Here is a 22,311-nt window from a genome sequence, read left to right on the forward strand (position 1 = left end):
AAGTAGTTGCGACTTCAACAAGGTTATACAGAGGAGCTGGAAGCACCTGCATGCGCCTCCGAGGCCAGAGGTCTTTCCAGCGCCCTGTGCTGCCTCAGGAAGGTGTAGAGCAGTGGTTCTCAACCTTCCTAATGCTGTGACCCTTTAATACAGTTCTTGTGGGTCACAACCCACCGGTTGAGAACTGTTGGTGTAGAGTGTTTTCCAGTGGGAAAGTCGGTTGGCAGAGATGTATCCACACACACTCTGGCCAGTCTCTGTTGGGGCTGGCTGCATGTGGGAAAAGGTGGGCAGCTCAGTACCATGAAAAACAGCCACAATCTGGCCAGCTGAGGACTTAGGTGTAAAGGACCGCCACTCTTACTAAACTGCAGTCTCTGTGAGAAGACCTTGTCTGTTCACTGCTGTATCCTAGATCCCAGCATGCTGCAGACATTCACAAAATGCTGCCTGAACCAACTGGGTTAGCTGTAGTCCTCTCAGTTATAAAATCCTCATCCTATCCAACTGGCATGTTGCATAAAAGATCCACCTTTTCTCCAGGGAGGAATCCCTGGCTGCCACCACCACCACCACCATACATACAATTACCTGCAAAGCTGGCACATGTCCTCTATTCTCCTCCCCAAATTGAAAGTATTAAGTCCTTTCACTTTAGTAGCTCTTGAATCCACTCCCTCTTTTCCAGGCCTAGGGTACTGTCTCATTCAGAACTTTTTATCTGAGGCCTGAACTGTTTGCTTACCTCCTTGCTGGCTTCCTTTCTCCACACTTTGCCTTTCCAGACCACTCTTTGCATTGCACAAATCTGATCAAACCATTCCTCTACTGAAGTCTCCACTGGGACCCCTCTGCCTGTGGATGCAGGCCATCCATATCCCAGCTCCTGCCTACCTGTGATTATAGCACTTCTAATACTGTTTTGTATTAAGTGTTTTTCTATTCCTGGCCTCCCGTCCTAGCTAACAGTACTCTGAGGAAAGGAACTGTGTTGGATCCATCTTTTTTTTTTGAGACAGAATCTCACTCTATTGCCCAGGGTAGAGTGCCATTGTGTCAGCCTAGCTCACAGCAACCTCCAACTCCTGGGTTCAAGTGATCTTCCTTGCCTCAGCCTCCTGCGTAGCTGGGACTACAAGTGTGTGCCACAACAGCTGGTTAATTTTTCTACTTTTAGTAGAGATGGGGTCTCTCCCTCGCTCAGTCTGGTCTCAGACTTCTAAGATCAAATGATCCTCCCTCCTCAGCCTCCTAGAGTGCTAGGATTACAGGTGTGAGCCACCATGCCCGGCCTGTGTCTGATCCATCTTGGTGTGACCTTCACTCAGCACAGGGGCTGGCCCAAAGCACTGACATCAGTAGCTAGTAAATCCTTGCAGCTTTCAAAATGTTCAGATGGCTGGACTTTTAACCAGGTGGATATAGGAGAGGGTGGAGCCATTCTTGACTGCTTCCCTGATCTCAGAGAAGCAAAAGAACTTGTAGTAGACCCCAGTTATTGTTTTGTCTGGCCTAGTATCTATTTCTTTCTAGAAGGGCTCCTACCTAACCACAAGCCCCCACCCTCTATATCACAGAGGTGGGCAAGACACTCAATCAGAGCAACTGGAGTGGCCCAACTCCATCTCCCAGGTGATTGGTTCAAGGCCCACTCAGGGCCATTCTGGTGGGTGGATATGGCCGTGTTGGACATGACTATGAAGGATGTACTCATTTGTACTCCTGGATGTACATCTCAGGATGACATAAACCTGAGGCTGCTGGAGGTATGTATCAGAGTGGATTTGAATTTTAGCACTGCCACTCACTGGATGAGTGACTATTTACATTTATTGTTGTTTAATCTGCAAAATGGGAATAATAAAGTATTGACCTCGCACTGTGGGAATAATTGTGTTAATATATGTAAAGTGCTTAGAATGATAGAATGGTACATGACACAAGGAGAGTTGCACAAGGGAAGTTGCCAATAAATATCTGTTACTATGATTATAACATTATGTGGGGAGATCCTATCTGAGAAATAGGGCGAGAAAAAGAGTTCTAACTGCACTGAGATCCTGGATCAAACTGAACATGAAGCTTTTTATGTTTTACACTTCTCAGTTCTACAAATCAATCAACTACTTTTTCTCTTTAAAAATATTTATTTATTTATTGACACAGGGTCTCACTCTGTTGTATGGACTAGAGTGCAATGGCATCACCACAGTTCACTGCAACCTCAAACTTCTGGGCTCAAGTCAACCTCCAGTCTCAGCCTCCCAAGTAGCGGGGACTATAGGCATCCACCACCATGCCCAGGTAATTTTTTTATTTTTTGTAGAGGCAAGGTCTTGCTCTTGCTCAGATTGGTCTAAAACTCCTGGGCTCAAGTGATCCTCCTGCCTCAGCCTCCTTAAGTGCTGGGATTATAGGCATGACCCACTGCACCTGGCCCATTATTAAGTCTGTATACTTGTCTCCAGTAGGGGTGGGAGCTGAGCAAGGAGAGCAGTATTCTGTTTCTTTGCTCTGGAGGTGATGTACCTGCATTCCCATTTCCTCAGGCTCATGTTGATTGGAGTGTGATTCTCTGCATCCCTACATCCCTAAATCCCTGTCATGTGGTGCAACAGAGAATACAAATCAGATAAGCCCTGCCACCCAGGAGGTTCATATCTATAATTGAAGAAATCTCTAAACCAATAACCAGTGATAGAGGGAGTTCTACAATTCACAGGAAACAGAGGGACTTCTGGTTCCTCTGTGTGCTCTCTATGTATGACAGAAAGAGAGAGTCTTGGGGAAGGATCAGAAAGGTCCCCATGGAGGAAGCTTCACTGGGCTGGACCTCTGATGGATTAGTTTTGTTAGATAGGGATAAGCCAAAAATCATTTCATGTGGAGGAAGTAAAAAAGGCAGGCTTGGGAAATGGTGGAAAATCCCTTGTAGTCTCAGGAGAGGATTTGCATATGGGCAAGGATTACGTGAGTGAGAAAGTAAGTCAGAAAGGTAGACTGGGGCCACATGGGGTGAGGCCTACCTAAGGAGTAGGAGTTTCTTTGACATGTAATAAGATTGGTGAGTCTTGTTTTTTAGCATGTGACTGTTTTTGAGGCATATCATTATACACAGAGATCCTCACAGCAGCTCCAAAAGGGAAGCAGGACAGACATTACCCACATATGGATACAGGAAGAAGTGAAGCTTGAGAAGTGAAGCCCTTGCCCCAAATCAAAGAGCAAAAATAAGAAGTCCACTGGATTCTTGTCTCCTGTGTTCCCACTCTACTCCAGTGTTAGGACCTTCAGGGTTATAAATAATTTACAGAGGCTCAACTCAAACTTGCTTTAAAAAAAAAACAAAACAAAATCCTGCATTGTTTTTACACTGAGCCAATGAGTGGATGTCTACAGAGTAGGTGAAACAGGAGAAATGAAAAGGCTGCTGACCCCTGGAGAAACTCACCCAAACTGGCATTTGCTGGAATCACCCAGTCTCCTGGCTTCAAACTAGTTACATTGCTGCCCACGGCCACCACCTGTCCAACACCTTCGTTCCCACCAACAGCAGGCAGCTTGGGAAGGAGGCCATAATTTCCTGAGGGAGAAGAAAATAAAGGGTCAACCAATGAAGTCTGGGCAGTGAAAGAGCATGGAGGTTGGAGGCTTGACTCCCAACTTGGAGCTGGGAGCCTCTGCGTCCTTGTCTGTTTTGAGGATAATGCTCTTAGTGTTTGTGGTTATTATGAGGATCAGGTAATATACAAAATGAGCACAGCATGTTGCAAGCACTTCACAATTGTTGGCTTATTCCTTTTCTGAAAAAGCCTCATATTCCAGAAAAGGGAGGCCAAGGAGGACCAACACAGTCTGCGGTCGGCTCATCTGGAGAACAGCTGCTGCTAGTCACAGGAATTTCATACCCACACCTGAGGAGGAATAAAAAGGAGGTGGTGGCTGAGCAAAAAAGCCAATTAACATAAGCCACAGAAAGCAAGGTTACCTTGGATCATATTTATGTCAGATGGATTGATAGGGGCCGCCAGCATCTTCACATGGACGTCTGATCCTCCCACAGCAGCCAGCTCTAGGTTCTTCAGTCTAAGAACAAAGCCAAAGAGAGATGTTAACGTCACCTGGGGCGGCCTGGGCGTCTTTTACTCAAATCATTTTCCCAAAGTAGGTCAGCAGCATTTTTCAGCTGCCACATGTACCCAGGAATTTGGGTTCTGGTATAGAAGAGAGGTGCTACACAAAATTAGCACAGTGTACAGGTTAACTCTCTCACTAACTGATAGTGGACATCCCTAGTGGCGTCTCAACCCCACTGCACACTTTGTGACAGGAAACCTCTGCCAACCTGGGTTAGCCTTGTGTTTCCCAAAACCTGCGTGGTTAAAGAAAGATTACCCAGTGGCTGGATGTGGCGGGTCACCTCTGTAATCCTAGCACTCTGGGAGGCCAAGGCGGGGGGATTGCTTGAGCTCAGGAGTTGAGACCAGCTGGAGCAAGAGTGAGATTCCCCATCTCTAAAAAAAAACTAGCAGGAGTTGTGCTGGGTGCCAGTAGTGCTGGTTACTCAGGAGGCTGAGGCAAGAGGATGGCTTGGGCCAAGAGTTGGAGGTTGCTCTAAGCTATGATGCTAGGGTGACCAAGTGAGACTGCCTCAAAAAAAAAAAAAAATCACCCAGTGTGCTCCCTAACACAGATTCTCAAGCTCAGCTCTGACCTACTGAACCAGTTTCCAGGTGAGGGCACCCCAATAGTTCTGACAAACCAGCGTCTGTGAGAAGCCCCAGGCTAGCCCACTGTCTGCCATCTGTTTGGTTTCTGTTGGCCTCAACACATATGGGGAGAGGAAACATTTCATTACTTTCAGAGCGTGGGGGAAATGGAGACACGGCCCACACAGTTCAGAAAGAACTCCCTAGGTGGCTGTGATTCACACTGAGTGATGTCCCTCGTGGATGAAGACCTCTGTCTGTCAGAAAGAATGCCAGGGGAGAGCTGCAGGTCCTGGATGGCCGGGACACTGCTGGCAAGTCTTTGCTCTAGGTCTGTTTCTCCATTTGTAAAATGGAGTTGATGTGAGCTGGTTTGGACTCGATCCCTTCCACAAGCTTCTCCTATGTGAAGTCTGTGGTAGCTCCCTTTATCCACAGAGGGGCCTTAGACATCATGGTACCAATGTCTTTACCACAGTGAAACTTTGTTTAATGGGTAAAACCTGTCACAGGGCTTGTGAGGGAGGCCTAATGGTAATGCCCACATGTTAACTTTTGTTACTATGACTTTTAATCATCAGAGGTTCCTTTTCTTTCTCCATACCTCTAAGACTTCATGTTTGCAATGCTTCTCTCTGCCCAAATGTATTAGTAATTCTCATTTTTACTTACCAAAGACACACATATAGCTGCCAACCAGAGTTCTTAACATAAAGCAACAGTAACACCACACTAAGCTGATGTAATTCCACTCACTTCCTGTAGGAATTCTACCTTGTAATTATATCTGAGGCTTGATCTAAGGGTAAAAGTGTGATGTTCTCCGGGTGTGGTGGCTCACACTTATAAACCTAGCACTCTGGGGAGGCAAAGAAGACTGGATTGCTTAAGCTCAGGGGTTTGAGACCAGCCAGAGCAAGAGCAAGACCCTGTGTTCAATAAAAATAGGAAAATTAAAATTAGCCAGGCATTGTGGCATGTGCCTATAGTCATAGCTAGAGGGAAGGATGAGAAGGAGGATCGCTTCAGCACAGTAGTCTAAGGCTGCAGTAAGCTAAGATGACGCCACTGTACTCTACTCAAGGCAGAGCTAAGACTCTGCCTAAAAATAACAAAAAAGTATTAACATTCCCATGCTATGAAACAGGAAAGGTAGGATTATCAAGTAGGCAACAGAGGCTCCTAGAGATCCTGAAATTTACACAGGGTAACTGGTAAGCGATAGCAGTTGCCTGCTTATTTAACTTCCTGGTCGGGCTCTTATTTACATTGCTCTCCCACCCTTAAATTCATCCAGCTCCCTGTGAGAAGCGCTGAGGATCTGGGGACCTCAGCTGGGAATCCCTGTATTGGATCGTGGTCAAAGGGAGGCTGCATCTTACTGTGCAGACACATCAGCAAAAACCCAATAGATAAAACTCCACAGAAAATGGTTAACCTGGGGCGGTGCCTGTGGCTCAGTTGGTAAGGTGCCGGCCCCTTATACCAAGGGTGGCGGGTTCAAACCCAGCCCCGGCTGAACTGCAACCAAAAAATAGCTGGGCGTTGTGGCGGGCGCCTGTAGTCCCAGCTACTCGGGAGGCTGAGGCAAGAGAATAGCTTAAGCCCAGGAGTTGGAGGTTGCTGTGAGCTGTGTGAGGCCACGGCACTCTACCGAGGGCCATAAAGTGAGACTCTGTCTCTACAAAAAAAAAAAAAAAACAAAAAAACAAAAAAAAGAAAATGGTTAACCTGGAAGGAGTTGATGATAAAGGAGCAGAAAGAATGGAAAAATGGGTGTTTAAAAATAAGATTAAGTGGGCGGTGCCTGTGGCTCAGCGGGTAGGGCGCCGGTCCCATATGCCGGAGGTGGCGGGTTCAAACCCAGCCCCGGCCAAATTAAAAAAAAAAAAATAAGATTAAGTACTAAGGAATGCATGTATTTGTACACAGCTGGAGGAGGAGGGGGTCCTTGTCATTGTGATAACCACTGATCATGGAGTGCTTACCAGTCAGGCACACTGCTGAGTGCTTGACACGCCAGCTTTCACACTACTACCACGGCTTGCTCACTACTGTTCACTACTGTTCTGGTTTTACAACTGAGGAACAAAGGCACAGAAGAGGTAAATAACTTGCTCAAGGCCATTCAAAGTAGTAAGTGGCTGTACAGGTGTGGTGGCCAGTACCTGTAATCCTAGCAGTCTAGGAGGCCCAGGCAGGCAGATTGCTCGAGCTCAAGAGTTCAAGATCAGGCTCGGCACCTGTAGCTCAGTGGCTAGGGAGCCAGCCACATACACCAGAGCTGGTGGGTTTGAATCCAGTCTGGGCCTGCTACACAATGACAACTACAACCAAAAAATGGCCGGGCATTGTGGTGGGTGCCTGTAATCCCAGCTACTTGGGAGGCTGAGGCAAGAGAATAGCTTAAGCCCAAGAGTTTGAGGTTGCTGTGAGCTGTGACGCCAAAGCACTCTACCGAGGGCAACAGCTTGAGACCCTGTCTCAAAAAAAAAAAAAAAAAAAGAGTTCAGGATCAGTTTGAGCAAGAGCCAGAAAGTCAGACCCTGTCTCTACTAAAAATAGAAAAAACAAATAACTAGCAGGGTGTTGTGGCAGTTGCCTGTATTCCTAGCTACTCAGGAGGCTTGAGCCCAAGAGTTTGAGTTTGCTCTGAGCTATGATGATGCCTTGGCACTCTACCCAGGGCGATAGAGTGAGACTCTTGTCTCCAGAATAAATGAATGAATGAATGTAGTAAATGGATGAACTGATTTGAACCTGGTGGTTTGATGCTACAGAAGCCAGCTGGTAAGGAGCTAACCCCAGACCAAGCCGAGGACAGTGAATTTAGCACTGGTTGGCCTGGCTACACCAGCCTTACCGGGAGAGGGAGGGTGCGCCAACGGGCACCACAGCCTCCCACCAGACTAAGGAGGGAGGCATCAGCCTGGACAGTAATGCTTTTCTGTCAACATATGTACAAGCCTGAATTGCAAAGAAAAATCCTGCCCAGAGCAAATGGATTTTAGACTAGCAGCTCTTTTATGTTATCTGCACTGCTTCTCTCCTGCATTTTTTGATAATCAGAATCTTTCTATAAGCTGACAAAGTCCATGTGCTCAAGCTGCTTAAAGACATTTTTTTCTTGCACAATTTCTATATGCTCTTCCTTCAGCCCAGAATTTCTTTTCCATAGCTTCTCCATGAAGTGAGAAATTCAATTCACCATTCAAGACCCAGCTCAAATTTTACTTCCTCTAAGACATCTTTTTTTTTTGAGACAGAGCCTCAAGCTCCGCCCTGGGTAGAGTGCTGCAGTGTCACAGCTCACAGCAACCTCCAACTCCTGTGCTTAAGCAATTCTCTTGCCTCAGCCTCCCAAGTAGCTGGGACTACAGGTGCCCCCCACAATGTCTGGCTATTTTTTGGTTGTAGCTGTCATTGTTGTTTGGCAGGCCCGGGCTGGATTCGAACCTGCCAGCTCTGGTGTATGTGGCTGGTGCCTTAGCCGCTTGAGCTACAGGCGCTGAGTCCCCTAAGACATCTTTTGACCATTTTTCTGGCCCTGAAAAAAATCACTTGCTCAGTGCTCCCCTCATACTGTAAGGCCATCTCATGTTAGTTTATTATTTTTTAGTTTATGAAGTCTTTCACATTTTTTTTCAGTTGACCAGAATAAGACATAGCTTCACAATTCCTCTTGGGGCCAGATGTTACTCCACAGTGCAGAACCATGTATAATCTACACCCATATTTGGAGCTGGGGCAGCAACCTCTGATTAAACACATTAATGTTTCTGCAGCAAAATGTTGGAATATTCACACTAAGTGAGATGAATAAAGGCCATATAAAAACCTTATGTTAGATCAGACTGTACCTCCAAATAAGTTATGGAAGAACTGTCAGTTTTCAGAGCTTTCTGGATTTTGGAACTGCAGATATGAATTGGGATTCAGGTCTTTCAGACTCTGAGCTCAGGGCTCTTTTTACTTACCACCTAGTCTCATAGTCAGAATGTACATGTGTGCATGTAAGCTATCCCATTAGACTGTGAACTCACGGAGGGCAGAGAACTTTTAGTCTTTTTTTTTTTGTTGCCCTGGGTAGTGTGCTGTGGTATCATAGCTCACAGCAACCTCAAACCTTCAGGCTTAAGTGATTCTCTTGCTTCAGCCTCCTGAGTAGCTGGGAGTCTTGCTTTTGCTCAGACTGGTCTTAAACTCCTGAGCTCAAGAAATCCACCTGTCCTGGCCTCCCACAGTGCTAGGACTACAGGCGTGAGCCACTGCACCCAGTCTGAGAACTTTCTTAATTCACTGTTGAACAATGTCTGCCATTGAATTTTTCTCTAGTAAGAAAATGTGGCATAGGGTGGTGCCTGTGGCTCAATGAGTAGGATGTTGGCCCCATATACTGAGGGTGGTGGGTTCAAACCTGGCCCCGGCCAAACTGCAATAATAAACAGCCGGGCGTTGTGGTGGGCGCCTGTAATCCCAGCTATTTGGGAGGCTGAGGCAAGAGAATTGCCTGGGCCCAAGAGCTGGAGGTTGCTGTGAGCTGTGATGCCATGACACTCTACTGAGGGAGACAAAGTGAGACTCTGTCTCTGAAAAAAAAAAAGAAAATGTGGCATGAAAGTGTCAGTCATTTAGGGAATCAGGGTAGGGGCTCGAACTAAAGTGACTGAACTATATGTACTTGCCCTTCCTGTCTGGGCTGTTTAGGTAAATACCCCTGAGAGATGGGCTAAAGTAAAAGAAATTACCCTTAAGAGAGATCGGTCTAGGCATACAGATCAAATGTACAGTAAGATTACACGTGTTAAAAATTTAGATGACCATGGTCAAGGTAAGAATACAGGTAGATCTTGATTCATAGATGAAGGTAGAATGTGGATTTGGAGTGAAAGAGGCAGCCCTGGGTTTCAATCCTACTTTGGTCATTTATCAGCTAGATACATAAGCCTCAGAATACTCCTCTGTAAAATGGAAAGACACTAGAACCCAGCTCACAGGATCAAATGAGTTAATGAACACAAAGTGCATTTATGATAGTACCTGATACCCAGTAGATGCTAAAGAAGTGGCAGCTGTTATCAGTGGTAGGAATATTCAAGGAAAATTTCTAAAACTATTAGCTGGATATACCTCTGAAAAGAATCACTGAGTCACAGAAAGGAAGATAGCAACTTTTTGGAAAATACAAGTAAATTTAATTTGACAAATATTTATTGACAGTCCAAGTCCCAGCTACTAAGCAAAGGGGTTTAAAGATTAGAAAGATGAATCACTTGAGCCTATAAGTTTGAGGCTATAGTGTGCTATGATTGTACCTGTAAAGAACCACTGCATTCCAGTGTACCTCTAGCCAGACAAAGTGAGACCTTGTCTCTAAAAAAGTAAATTAAATAAAATCCCTTGCCCAGGAGCTTGGTGGTCTGGGAACCCATATGTGCAAACACTCGGAGAAGGGCTGTAATAGAGACAGGCTCATGGTGCTAAAGCTCGCTGAAAGTGTCTAGCCTGGTGGGAGGTAGAAAATAGAGGGCTAGAAAAAGGTCTTTGGAAGAAATGTTACCTTTGTTGGGCTTGAAGAATACACAAGCATTTACTGGGTAGACTGAGAACAGAAATCTTTCCTGCTGGGGGAGTGGCAAAATATCAGACCTAACAGTTGGCCAGGCAACAGGTGGATTGGAGCTATGTGGGGAGAAAGACTGGATAACCTGGAATCTCTTGTGACACTGAAGTCACTTGGTGATCAACTCCATGTGGCAGGTGTGAGGGGGAAGTCTTTTTTTTTTTTTTTTTTTTGAGACAGAGTCTGATTTTGTCACCCTCGGTAGAGTGCCATGCCATCACAACTCATAGCAACCTCCAGCTCTTGGGCTTAGGCGATTCTCTTGCCTCAGCCTCCCGAGTAGCTGGGACTACAGGCACCCACCACAACACCTGGCTACTTTTTGGTTGTTGTTGCATTTTGGCCGGGGCCGGGTTTGAACTCGCCACCCTCTGTAAATGGGGCTGGTGCCCTACTCACTGAGCCACAGGCGCTGACCTGGGAGGGGGAAGCCTTTGATGGTTCCCAGGTTTCTGGGTTGCACAACTGAATGTTGAGATAGGAAGGAAGAGTAGATTTGGAGTATGGATGCAGGTGACAGGAGCAGAGGGTGCTCAGGGCTAAGACACAAAGTGCTGCGGAGTCAGCTGTGTTTGTGGGGTCCAGCGGAGTAGAAAACTTATTCTGGGTGATTCAGCTGGATAATGAAGTGACAACTAATACTGATGGCTTACTAAGCTCCAATTATGCTTATCATTTTATATATGTGATATCACTCAGCTCCTGAAATGCCTATATGGAGGGTATTATCACCCCAATTTAAAGAAGAGGAAACTGAGGCTCAGGGAAGTTAAGTAACTTGCTCAAGAGTAAATGATTAAGTGTTGATCTTGGGCTAGATTCCAAAGCTCATGCTATTGAACACTCTGCTGGCATCTGCTATACTGTTGAATTCTTGAATATATTAGACATTCCCGGGATCCAATGTTTCACAAATGCTGCCTACTAAGCCTCTTGCCCAAGATTCTGACTGCACATCAGTCATAAAAGCTCTTGTGTAATCAGAACTTTGCAGATTTCATTCAAGGCTGAGAACACTACAGTATTTTCACTGCATAGGCTGCCCCCAAACAAGTTTGAGAAATGAGGCAGTGGGCCACAAACTGCTCCCACTTCTCTGTCTTCTGGGGAGCCTAGCTCCTCTGTGCCAGTTGAGATTTACCAAAGTGGGAGGGAAGGAGAATCCAGCAGGGATGTGGGCCTAGGAGATGGAGAGTTGAAGCTGCAAACACAGGCCCAACATGTCCTGCAAGCCCAGGGGTGGAGGGTGGTGTGTTGGTGCAGCTGTGTCTCACCAGGGAGACCAGCCCCAGCCTACCCTATGGCATGCCATCAATACCACAGGCACTGCTGTTCCCACAGACAGTTGTAAGAGCGTTGTCAAGGAGACCATTCTGGGAGGGAAAATGGAGTCTGAATTCCAGGAGTTAAAGCTCTAGTGTAATGATAGCAATTTTTTCCCTGTTCTTAAAAAAAAAAACACAAAACAAAAAAACAACTCACCAAAGGCAACAGAGGCTGTGTTGCAGAGTGCAAATGAAGCACCCAAACACAGCCTGGCTAGATCTCAAGTTGCTTCCCCCATACCGTTCACGTCTTTCCCCTGTAAGTGCAATGGCGCCACGCAACTCGGAGGGATGCTACTGTCTTCAACTGACAGATCCCAGTCTGGATAAGGTCACAATAGCGCCTTTGAGGCCGAGGCTGTACACCTGTGATGCCATATGAAGTACAAGGGAGACAAAAGCAGGCAGAATAAAGAGCCTTTTGAGACGGGGAAAAAAGAGGCCAGTACCCTGAGGACTAGCTCAGTTATATTTGCTGTGTTAGGTGGGCATTAGCTAGCTCTGCTATGGTATCTCTCCAAAGTTCCACATTTAATTAGCAATCATTTGTACTTATCTTTCATCTTCTACTCAATCACCTAAAACGGTCAATGTCATTCTCAGCAGCAAGAACAGGCAGGGAGAGGTTGTCACTGGCCAGAGACTTTCTCATCTGCTGAGCAGAGACAAATGTTTCTCTCATTGGAATGTTTATATCAGCTCAGGGCACTGGGTGAAGGTTAACTGACACTTTGTGTGGCTCTCCCCAGTCTTTCTGCAGTGCCTATAGTCACCAATAAGCTGCCTTCTGTGATTTAGTAATGCCTGGTGTAGTGGGCACATTGCCCTGGTATCTAACCAATAATTAATAAGCAGGGGTACAGCTGGGCATGGTGAGGGAATAAAGTTCCTCAGCTTGTGAGGACTTAGTCCCAAGCAGGGAATGTTGGTGGCCTCAGCTGGTGGAGATCTAAAGGACAGTTGGCTCAAAGGGAGAGCTCCTTTCCTTGAGCAAAGCTCTTTTGTTCCATGTCACTTGCCATACCAGGCATACCCACCTGGCTCCCTGTCCTTCTTCTAGCTAGCTTCCCTGCCTGGATGGAGTCCTGGGAGTGAGGCCCCTCCCACTATTCAGGACTCATCTTTTGGCCCTTTAGCACAATCGCTTTGAACTGATAGGAATGAGAGACTTAGGGCAACTTCTGGAAGTTTCTACTCAAGAGTTGGCAAAGAAACCCTCTCCCTCTTCCCCTCAACTAAGACTATTAGAAAGCTTGCAAGCCGCATAATATTCATCTGCTGACACCAGGGAAGCTCCATTTGAAGGGAGCTGCAGAGTTTGTCACTCTGCAGTTTGCTGAGGATCAATTCTTTGTAGCTCCAGAGAGCAAGCTTGCCCACAGCGGGGGGCAGAGTCCCTGCCTACAGCTGCCTTTGTCTCTCTTTTTTTAGAGAGTGGTGTGTGTGTGTGTGTGTGTGTGTGTGTGTATCACTCTGCCAGTCAAGCTGGAGGGCAGTGGCTCCCTACAGCCTCAAATTCCTGGGTTTAAGGAATCCTCCCTCAGCCTTCCCGGCAGTTGGGCTACATGTCTGGCTAATTTTTCTCACTTTTTTTTAGAGACAGGTCTTGCTCTATTGTCCAGGGTAGTCTCAACTCCTGGCTTCAAGCAATCTTCCTGCATCAGTATCTGCAGACACTGGAGCTTTTGTCTCTTTGACAAGTAAAAACATGGTCACGCAGCCCTTGTCGGGCTGGAGGCTGGGGAGCTCTTGATTATGTAACTGAACAAACGCTAAGTGGGATCTTGTGTCCAGCTTTTGAGCCACAGCACTGTTCCCTGGAGGTTGCTGGCACAGCCGCTGGTGAGCAGGCAGTCTGATGCCCACTTCACTTTCATTGACTTGTTAGAACAAAAGGATTCATGTCCAGTAACAGTCTCCATGGCTGCAGTATTATGTGGAGAATGCTTAGGCCTCACCTTGTCCTGGCATGAGGAACGCTATTTGGGAGAATGGGGGAAACAGGTGGTTAGGTTCTGAGGTGTACAGAAAAGGGAGCTGTGAAGGTCTGTCAGTGGCACAGAAGAGAGGGTCAGCACACATGCCAAGTCCATCACTGCTGACTATGGTCACCCCCTTTACTTCCTTGAGGAGTACCTGAAGGGAGTATAGAGTGCAGTGATTTCCTCACTGCCATAATCAATGGCAGAGGTGGCAAGGGAACCCAGGCCAGTGCTCTTGAGGGGGTTTCCAGTGAAACATCCCGAGCTACTGTCTAACTGTGTGTCATCTCTGCTTTTCCTTCTCTGAAATGAGGCCCCTTCCATCTCACTAGGGTGGGAAAAGCCAGGAGCTGTCAGGAGAGGGCAAGACAGTAACAACAACATGGAGCGGCTTGGAGAAGCGCACCCCTCCCACACGGGGGAACTACAGGCTTGTGTGCAATTCGTTGCTGGTCCAATTTCACCTTCAGAGTCAAGAATGAAGAAACCTGGGTAGGAGGGCCTGGCCCTAAACTCCACAGGCTACTGTAAAATCCACATGAGAGTTAACATGTGAGAGTTACGCATTGTGGAATCTGCTTGGGTTTGGATCCCATGACCCCAGGGTAGTTCCTCTGAGCTGGTTTTAGCAGATACCTCTTTCACAAGACTCCACAGTGAGTGCACATTAACTAATCAGACACAACATGCTTTCTTTTCTCTCCTGGTCTCGGCACATGCAGGCTCTTCTGTGTGCAACAGTTCTATATACTTTCTTCCTCATATACTGCTCACCAATCTCTGGGGAGACCCAACTTAGGCTTCCTGTCTTCAGAGAAAGCATTTTATGATCAGTCCCAGGGGGTCAGGTATCCCTCTTCTGGTGTCCATAGCATTCTGAATGTGTTCTATCATAACATTTACCCCTGGACTTGGTGGCCCGTCTCCTGGACTAGACTGTGAGTTCCCTGAGGGCAATGACAATTTATTCATCTCTGCATCCTCAATGCTTGCACTTTGGTAATCCCTAAAAAGAATAAAGGCTGGCTGGCTAACTAAATCAATTTCTGATTCTCAATCCCTTCATTCATGACCTCAATAAAGCGCTTTTAACAGAACACGAAACCAAAATACTATTTTTTTTCCTCCAAAGCACTATAATTCGGGTTTAAAAATGTAGTCACCTGCACAGAATTTTGATTTTAAACACTAATATCAACTGTAAAGAAAAGAAATCTCGCGCCGGTCCCATATGCCGGAGGTGGCAGGTTCAAAGCTAGCCCCGGCCAAAAAAACCACAAAAAAAAAAAAAAAAAAAAAAAAAGAAATCTCTTGACAATAAACAATGCCCTACAGGGAGAGCATATTACCTACACAGTCTGGGTCCTCACCACCTGCTACCCTAGTTTCATTTGTATTAGTAGCAGGCAGGTAAGACAGTCATGATGATCAGGATGCTGTTTTTCTAAAGCTTTAGGATCCTGAAAAGGAGAGGAGGCATAGGGGAATATTTCTTCTATCTTCCCCAGGATGGGGATGCTCTTTCTATAGAGTAGAAACTTGGGGTTGCCTGTATGATCTATCATTTTACTTTATTTTCTGACCTTGTCCCCAATTTTTAACTCCATCTTATTCCTAAAAAACATTTGAGATGTCATTGTTTCTTCAGGCCTATGTCTATATTAAAGACATTTGTTTATATTTTTGGGACAGTTTTGCTCTATTGCCCAGGCTAGAAAGCAGTGGCATGACCATAGTTTACTGCAACCTCTAACACCTGGGTTCAAGCAATGAGTCTCTCAAGTAGCTAGAACACATGTGAGCACCACTACGTCTGGGAATTTTTAAATTTTTTTATAAAGAGAAGGTCTTGCTAAATTGTCCAGGCTGGTCTTGAACTCCTGGCCTCAAGTGATCCTTCTGCCTCAGCCTCCCAAAATGCTAGGATTATAGGTGTGAGCCACCAATCTTGGCCCTATATCAAGGACTTTTAATAAAGAAGGGACATCTTAGTTACTGATTTTGGACAAGTGCCTTTCAATCTTCTTAAGCCTCAGTTTATTTGTAAAATGGGAATGACAATGACCAAACTGGATTACTTTGATTTTAAAATTCTATAATATATTCAGAGAACTTAGCCCAATGCTTGCTACATAGCAAGTATACAATAAGTGAGAGCTGTAAGACCCAGAGAATGGCAAAGATCTGAGGGGACTTTCTGGGTTTTAGGAACTATCTGATAGAGAATACAGAATTCTGCACAAAGGACAATGGCTATGGAAAATTCTGCAATTTCTTTAATGTCCATAATTCTTCTGCACAGTTTTACTTCATTTAGATCAGCAGTTTAATCCTTGAAATGAGAATGGTCCTCATACTTCTTTAGGGGATCCTATTTTGGAAGGGAAAGGCACTAAGGGAAGGGGGAGAATGGCTTAGTAGAGGAAGCTGGAATGTCTGGGAGGCCAACAGGAATAAAACCAGGGACATTTAGAATGTTGACATAAAAACAGGAGATTCTTGGGGGCCTCATTTTGAGGAGTTCTGCAACCTCTCAGACCTGAGCAGATTGTTCCTTATTCCCTCCCTCCTGCTTCCAGAGCTCTGGCCCACAATGGAACATCACAAACCATACCAGTTTGGGGAATGCTCTGTTCTGACTCTGGATAGTTCAGTGACCTTACCTGGTATAATCTGACCCAGATACCCAGTCACTGGGATGTGTAAAGGACAACTGATTCTTTCTGTGACAGTGTGGTTACCCTAAACCTCCTGACTACAAAGAGAATCCCTGTCTCTGGCCTCAGTCCATATGTGAACAAATAAAGTTGCCTGAATCTGGGTCAGAAGGGAAAAGCTGTCCTTCTGGGCAGAGAGAGAATTACTACCTGCCTGACAATCTGCATCTACAGGGCAATGGCTCTCAACCCTGGCCTGGACAGCAGTTACCTGGAAAGCTTTAAAAATCAGACACTCCAGGCCATCCCAGACACACTAAATATCTCAGGGAGGGGGCCTGGGAGTACATACTGTAGTTTCTAAAAGCACTACAGATGACTGAGCTGTAAAACCAAGGTTGAGTAGAATGCTGGACAGAAATATCATGTTTTGAACTTCAGGGAATTTACTAGGGTTCCGCACAAGGAGACAAGAGAAGCTGTCTTTTTTTTATTTTCCTAAGTGTCATCTGCAAACAGACCAGTCTATTCCAGCTTCCCTGGCTCTCCAAGAGGAAAGATTCACTCAGGTGGGTGGCACTTGTGGCCCAGTCGGTAAGGCACCGGCCCCATATACTGGAGGGTGGCGGGTTCAAACCCGGCCCTGGCTGAACTGCAACAAAAAAATAGCCGGGCGTTGTGGCGGGCGCCTGTAGTCCCAGCTACTCGGGAGGCTGAGGCAAGAGAATCGCTTAAGCCCAGGAGTTGGAGGTTGCTGTGAGATGTGTGATGCCATGCCACTCTACTGAGGGCCATAAAGTGAAACTCTGTCTCTACAAAAAAAAAAAAAGATTCACTCAGGTGGCAATGATACTCAGCTGCTTAACTTTTCTAGGCCTTTTTCAGGGTTTCTGAATATCTAAGACATTACTATCTTCCTCATGACTACGGTAGAACTCAACAAAAGGGGATTTTTTTTTTTTTTTTTGTAGAGACAGAGTCTCACTTTATGGCCCTCAGTAGAGTGCCGTGGCCTCACACAGCTCACAGCAACCTCCAACTCCTTGGCTTAAGCGATTCTCTTGCCTCAGCCTCCCGAGTAGCTGGGACTACAGGCGCCCGCCACAACGCCCGGCTAGATTTTTTTTTTTTTTAACTGAACTTAGATTCAGATGTAACTAACATTTAGAAAGCACTAGTTTTGTGGCAGGCCTTGCATTAGCCTGTAGGACAGGCACTACATTGTTCTCATTTGAGGTGCATTTCTGGAAATGGAGGAATGCTCACTGGAGCATTACTGTATAGTATATAGTATACTATAAAGTCCATTATAGTATAGTCCTTAGTGAGATGTCTTCCTTGACATGATGACTTATTCAGTTATTTATTCCCTATGATGAACTTAACAATTTGGGGTTTATTGACTGATGTGTCTTGTCAATATTCTTTTCAATTGCTATAACCATCAATATAGGTAGGCTGGGTGCATGGCCTTGAATTTATGTGAGACTTATTCTCTCCACTTGTCAAACATCTAGACTATATTTTAACCATTAAAATAATTCTGTTTGCCTAACCATTGGAAAACAATCAAATTATCTGCTGGCAATCCAAGAGTTGTAAGCAAGGCACCACAGGAGAGCATGCAAGTGCTTTTTGGTAGAGAGCATTAGACCGATCTTAATCTTAGCATTATGAGCTATGTTTGCATTGTCTCCATTTTAAAAGATGATAAAACTAGGGCTCAGAGAACTTCAGTAACTTGCCAAACACACACAGCTAGGACAAGTTAGGACAAGGCTTTGACCCCAAATATTCTGATTCTCAGACCTGTGCTTTTATCTTAGCTCCACTCCAGCAGCCCTAATAGCCCTGTTGAATAGCTGGTTATTTATGTGAAGATTTATAATGATGGGCAATTCACATACTGTTTTTATCAGGCACATGCAAAATCCATGAATTAAGAGATCCAGTAGATAAAAAAAAAAAAAAAAAAAAAAAAAAAAAGAGATCCAGTAGAATTTTAGAAGGAGGGCCTAATCATAAAAGTAATAAGGGCTCAGAGAGGTTGAGTGACTTGTTCAAGATGAAACAGCTACTAAGAGCCTAAACCTATATTTGACCTAATGCAGACACTTAGTTCTATATGGCTCCAAACCAGCTCTTTTTAACTAGGCCAAGATGCATATACTGTGCAGTGGAAGGGAACTCACAAGAGATAGGAGTCAGAAGCCATGGATTCCAGTCCCTGTTACAATCACTTATTAGCTGATAACACTTTGGACAAGTACTTTGCCCTCTGTAAAATGGGAACAATGATCTATGACATACTTACTGAGAAGTGAAGATCCAAATGGATGTAAAAGTATTTTGAAAACTTCCTCCAAAAAATAATAGAGGGTAATAACTTAAGCAGACCAGCCAGACGTGTGTTCAAATTCTGGCTATGTGACCTCAGGCGAGTGATTTTACCTCTCTTATGCCTCAGTTGTCTCATCTGCAAAATGGGGGATAAATCAAGTAACTACCCCCACAACATTGTTGTGACAATTAAATGAGAATATCCATTTAAAACAGAGATTGCCTGACACAATGATCAAAGGATGACAGCCATAATTACCCTTATAATTGTGCCTCTCCGGTCTTCAACTATCTCGGAGCATTGACTTACTGAGCTACCTAAATCGCCCTGGGCTTCAGTCAAGGTTTTGTTATTCTCTGTCCCCTTCCTCGGACCCTGTCCCTCCCTTCCCAGTCCACAGCCAGTCTTAAACCCCTTCAGGAACCCTAGTCCCCTTTCCCGGTTTCGGCGCTGTCTCTTACTCGACGACCTTGGGTGGATCCCCGTGGTGCCCATAGACGAGCGCCCGGACCCGGGAGGGCTCGGCAGATGCGGAGTAGGAGGAGATGGCAGGCCCTCGGTGGCCCGAAGCGGGCAGCACACCCCGCAGCAGCCTGGCTGGGGTTCGCGCCAGGGACAGCAAGCCGGAGACCCACATGCTCTCTACCGCTAACACAGAACCAGACGCCCTGCTACGTCATCCTCCCGCGACCACACGCCAGTGCCCTGCCCCGCCCCGCCGCCCAGCGGGACCACGCCCCTCGCTTCTTTAAAAGGGCCGTTTCTTTCCTTCTCTGCCCACGCGGTGGCGCCTGGGGAGACCGCGTGGGGGGCTGGGTTGGGGCGGTGGAGGGACCTTAAGGGAAGTGCAGAGCTTTCTAGGCCGCCAAAGCAACCCTCCCAGCAAGGAGAGTACGGTTCTATTCTAAAGTTATTCTATTCTACACTCTACAGCCTGTAGTTTGTTGTTTGATTTGGGGAAAGTCGTTTACTCTCTCCAGGCCTCAGTTTCCCCTTCTTTCCACCCTTTTTTGAGGGGTCTCAGATCCAGGCTAAATAAGGCATTAGCTCATTTATCTCCTCTATTCTTTAACAGCAAGGGGAGGTTGCTTAAGCTTACTTCCCTACACTCGGTAATGGAGACATAAGGTGATATGGAGGTTCTTAGGTTCAAATCTTAGTCCTGCCACTTCCTAGCTTGGCCACTTGGGGCAAGTGAAACTCTTGAATTTGTTTTCTCATCTGTACAATGAGGATAATATGCTTCCTTCCAGATTGTTGGGAAGATTGGATGAAACAATATAAGAATATTACTGTGGACTGGAGCACACATTGTAAAAAATGCTAAGTGTGTTCAGGTGAGAGGCAGGAATCACAAGAAGGGGCCCCTCTCAGAATGCTTGCAGTGTAGAGAGAGATTAAGTGGGACACTGGAAGGGCTTTGCAAGAAGATGTAGCCCTGTAAAGAAGCTAGATCTTATTTTTGGTATAGGAAAGATATGAAAATAACTGAAACCTCCGTTGAACGTTAGCACACACCAGAGTGCCTTGCTGTAGTCCGAAGAAGAGAGGTGCTCTGGGTGAGGGCTGGGATTTTGGAGAAGGTGCTGCAGGAGCCAGCTTTGTGACTCAAAAATCTTATGGGTTTGTAAAAATAATCCAAGGTCCCATCTCAGACCTACTGAATTAGAATCTTCAGGGAGTGGGGGTTCCAGGAATCTACATCCTTTTAAGCTTCTAAGAATGTTCTAATGCAGGTGGCCCAGGCAACAAGCTTTGAAAGACACTGAACCAGGGCTTTGAAGGATAAGGAAGAGTTCCTTTCTCTGGATTTTATTGACCTCATGTTTGCCATTTCAGAGCCTTTCCTCTGTGGAAGAGCACAGCAAAGTACTGTAATTAGGGTGTGGGAGGTGGACACCAGCACATCTGAATTTGAGTCTTGGCTCTGCCATTTTCCAGCCCCTTGATTTTGGACAATTCACTTGACCTCTCTGTGTCTCCATTTTCTTATCCTTAAAAGTGAGAGAATAATAGATATTTGTTTCTAGGTTGTTGTGAGAATCAAGTGAAATATTATTTACTTGAAGCATTTAGCTCCATGCTTGGCACACAGAAGCATCTGATAAATATTATCAGGGGGTTATTGTGAATATTGAATGAAAAATATCACACATAAAACAGTCAGGCTAGGGTCTGGCTCATAGTATGTGCTCAATAAATTTTTTTTTTTTTGAGACAGAGTCTCAAGCTGTCACCCTGGGTAGAATGCTGTGGTGTCACAGCTCACAGCAACCTCAAACTCTTGGGCTTAAGTGATTCTCTTGCCTCAGCCTCCCAAGTAGCTGGGACTACAGGCGCCTGCCACAACACCTGGCTATTTTTGTTGTTATTGTAGTTGTCAGTGTTTGGCAGGCCCAGGCTGGGTTCAAACCTGCCAGCTCCCGTGTATGTGGCTGGTGCCCTAGCTGCTGAGCTACAGGCCCTGAACCTTAATAAATGTTTATACTTGTTTTTGGTGTCCCATGGTGGGGGAAAGACTTGGTCCCACCATGTGCAAGTAGACACACGTGCATATGCACAAACACAATACCAGTGCTGCTCACCCATTTTCACAATGACACACTTGTGCTGGGACATATGAAATAACCCTTAAAAGTTGTAGGATTCCCTAGGTGGCATTGAGTAGCTGGGATTATCTTCTCCACCAAATTGGCTCTTCTGAATTCCTGGGCAGCCCACCCAGGAAGCCCAAAGAATCATCCAGCAAGTCTTCCTCCTGGAGGCTGGACTTTTCACCTCTGTGCATCCCAATAGACTTAGAGTCTGTGCCATCTGCGTTCTCCCAGGGGCATAGTTTGAGAGCCACTGATGGAGGGTGACAAGTCTAATCGTCCTGGCCTTGCATTTAAGATCTTTTGTGCTCTGACTCCCACTTTGTCTTTCCAGCTTTATCTTCTGCTGTTGGACTGTGCATAGCCTATGATCCAACCACGCCTGATACCCACCTTTGTCAGCACAGTTTATCTTGTGCCTTTATTCAGGCTCTTCCTTCTACCTAACATGCTTGTCTCTGCCTTAACTACCTGGGAAACTCCAAGGTCAGATATCATTTCTTTGTTGTTGTTTCCCAACTCCCTAGGTTGAGTCAATTGCTGTTGCCTCTGAGTTTTCTCTGAACTGGTGTTATGGCCTTTAGCACACGGTCTCTTAGTTATTTATGTGCCCACTTCCCCCTCCAGGCAAGAGTAGGACTGTGTTTGGTTCATCTCCATGACACCAGTACTCAGTATGAGGCCTGGCACAGGGAGGTGTCATAAATATTCTATGAGTTGTGGGTAATTGAATTTCCTCATGGCCTGGCACTGTCTTTGGTGTCCTCCTTTTCCCTAGTTTTGGCCTGGTCACTGAGCTATGGTTCAGTGGTTAGGGCACCAGCCACATACACTGGGGCTGGTGGGTTCGAACCTGGCCCGGGCTCACCAAAAACAACAATGACAACAACAACAACAACAACAACAAAATAGCTGGGTGTTGTGGCGGGTGCCGGCAGTCCCAGCTACCTGGGAGGCTGAGGCAAGAGAATCGCTTAAGCCCAAGAGTTTGAGGTTGCTGTGAGCTGTGATGCTACAGCACTCTACCGATGATGACATAGTGAGACTCTGTCTCAAAAAAACCAAAAATAAATAAAAATT

General features: G+C 45.8%; 1 protein-coding gene across 4 annotated transcripts in view; it reads right to left on the reverse strand.

Moving 5' to 3' along the window:
• MECR (mitochondrial trans-2-enoyl-CoA reductase) overlaps window positions 1–19,312 on the reverse strand; it is a 43,565-nt gene extending 24,253 nt beyond the window's left edge. The window contains exons 1-4 of one of the 4 annotated variants that reach the window (XM_053576624.1): window positions 18,611–18,667; window positions 11,815–12,023; window positions 3,989–4,086; window positions 3,452–3,583 (exon numbers count right to left, since the gene is read on the reverse strand). In XM_053576624.1, the coding sequence (XP_053432599.1) occupies window positions 3,452–3,583; window positions 3,989–4,034 (178 nt within the window). In that variant the 5' untranslated portion in view covers window positions 4,035–4,086; window positions 11,815–12,023; window positions 18,611–18,667. Of the gene's footprint in view, window positions 1–3,451; window positions 3,584–3,988; window positions 4,087–11,814; window positions 12,024–18,610; window positions 18,739–19,098 lie in introns of those variants that run through there. The other 3 variants (XM_053576622.1, XM_053576621.1, XM_053576623.1) reach the window with 3 other exon arrangements.
• Window positions 19,313–22,311: the final 2,999 nt, after the last annotated feature.

The sequence above is a fragment of the Nycticebus coucang genome, chromosome 22 (assembly GCF_027406575.1).
Source record: "Nycticebus coucang isolate mNycCou1 chromosome 22, mNycCou1.pri, whole genome shotgun sequence".
Lineage (NCBI taxonomy): Eukaryota > Metazoa > Chordata > Mammalia > Primates > Lorisidae > Nycticebus > Nycticebus coucang.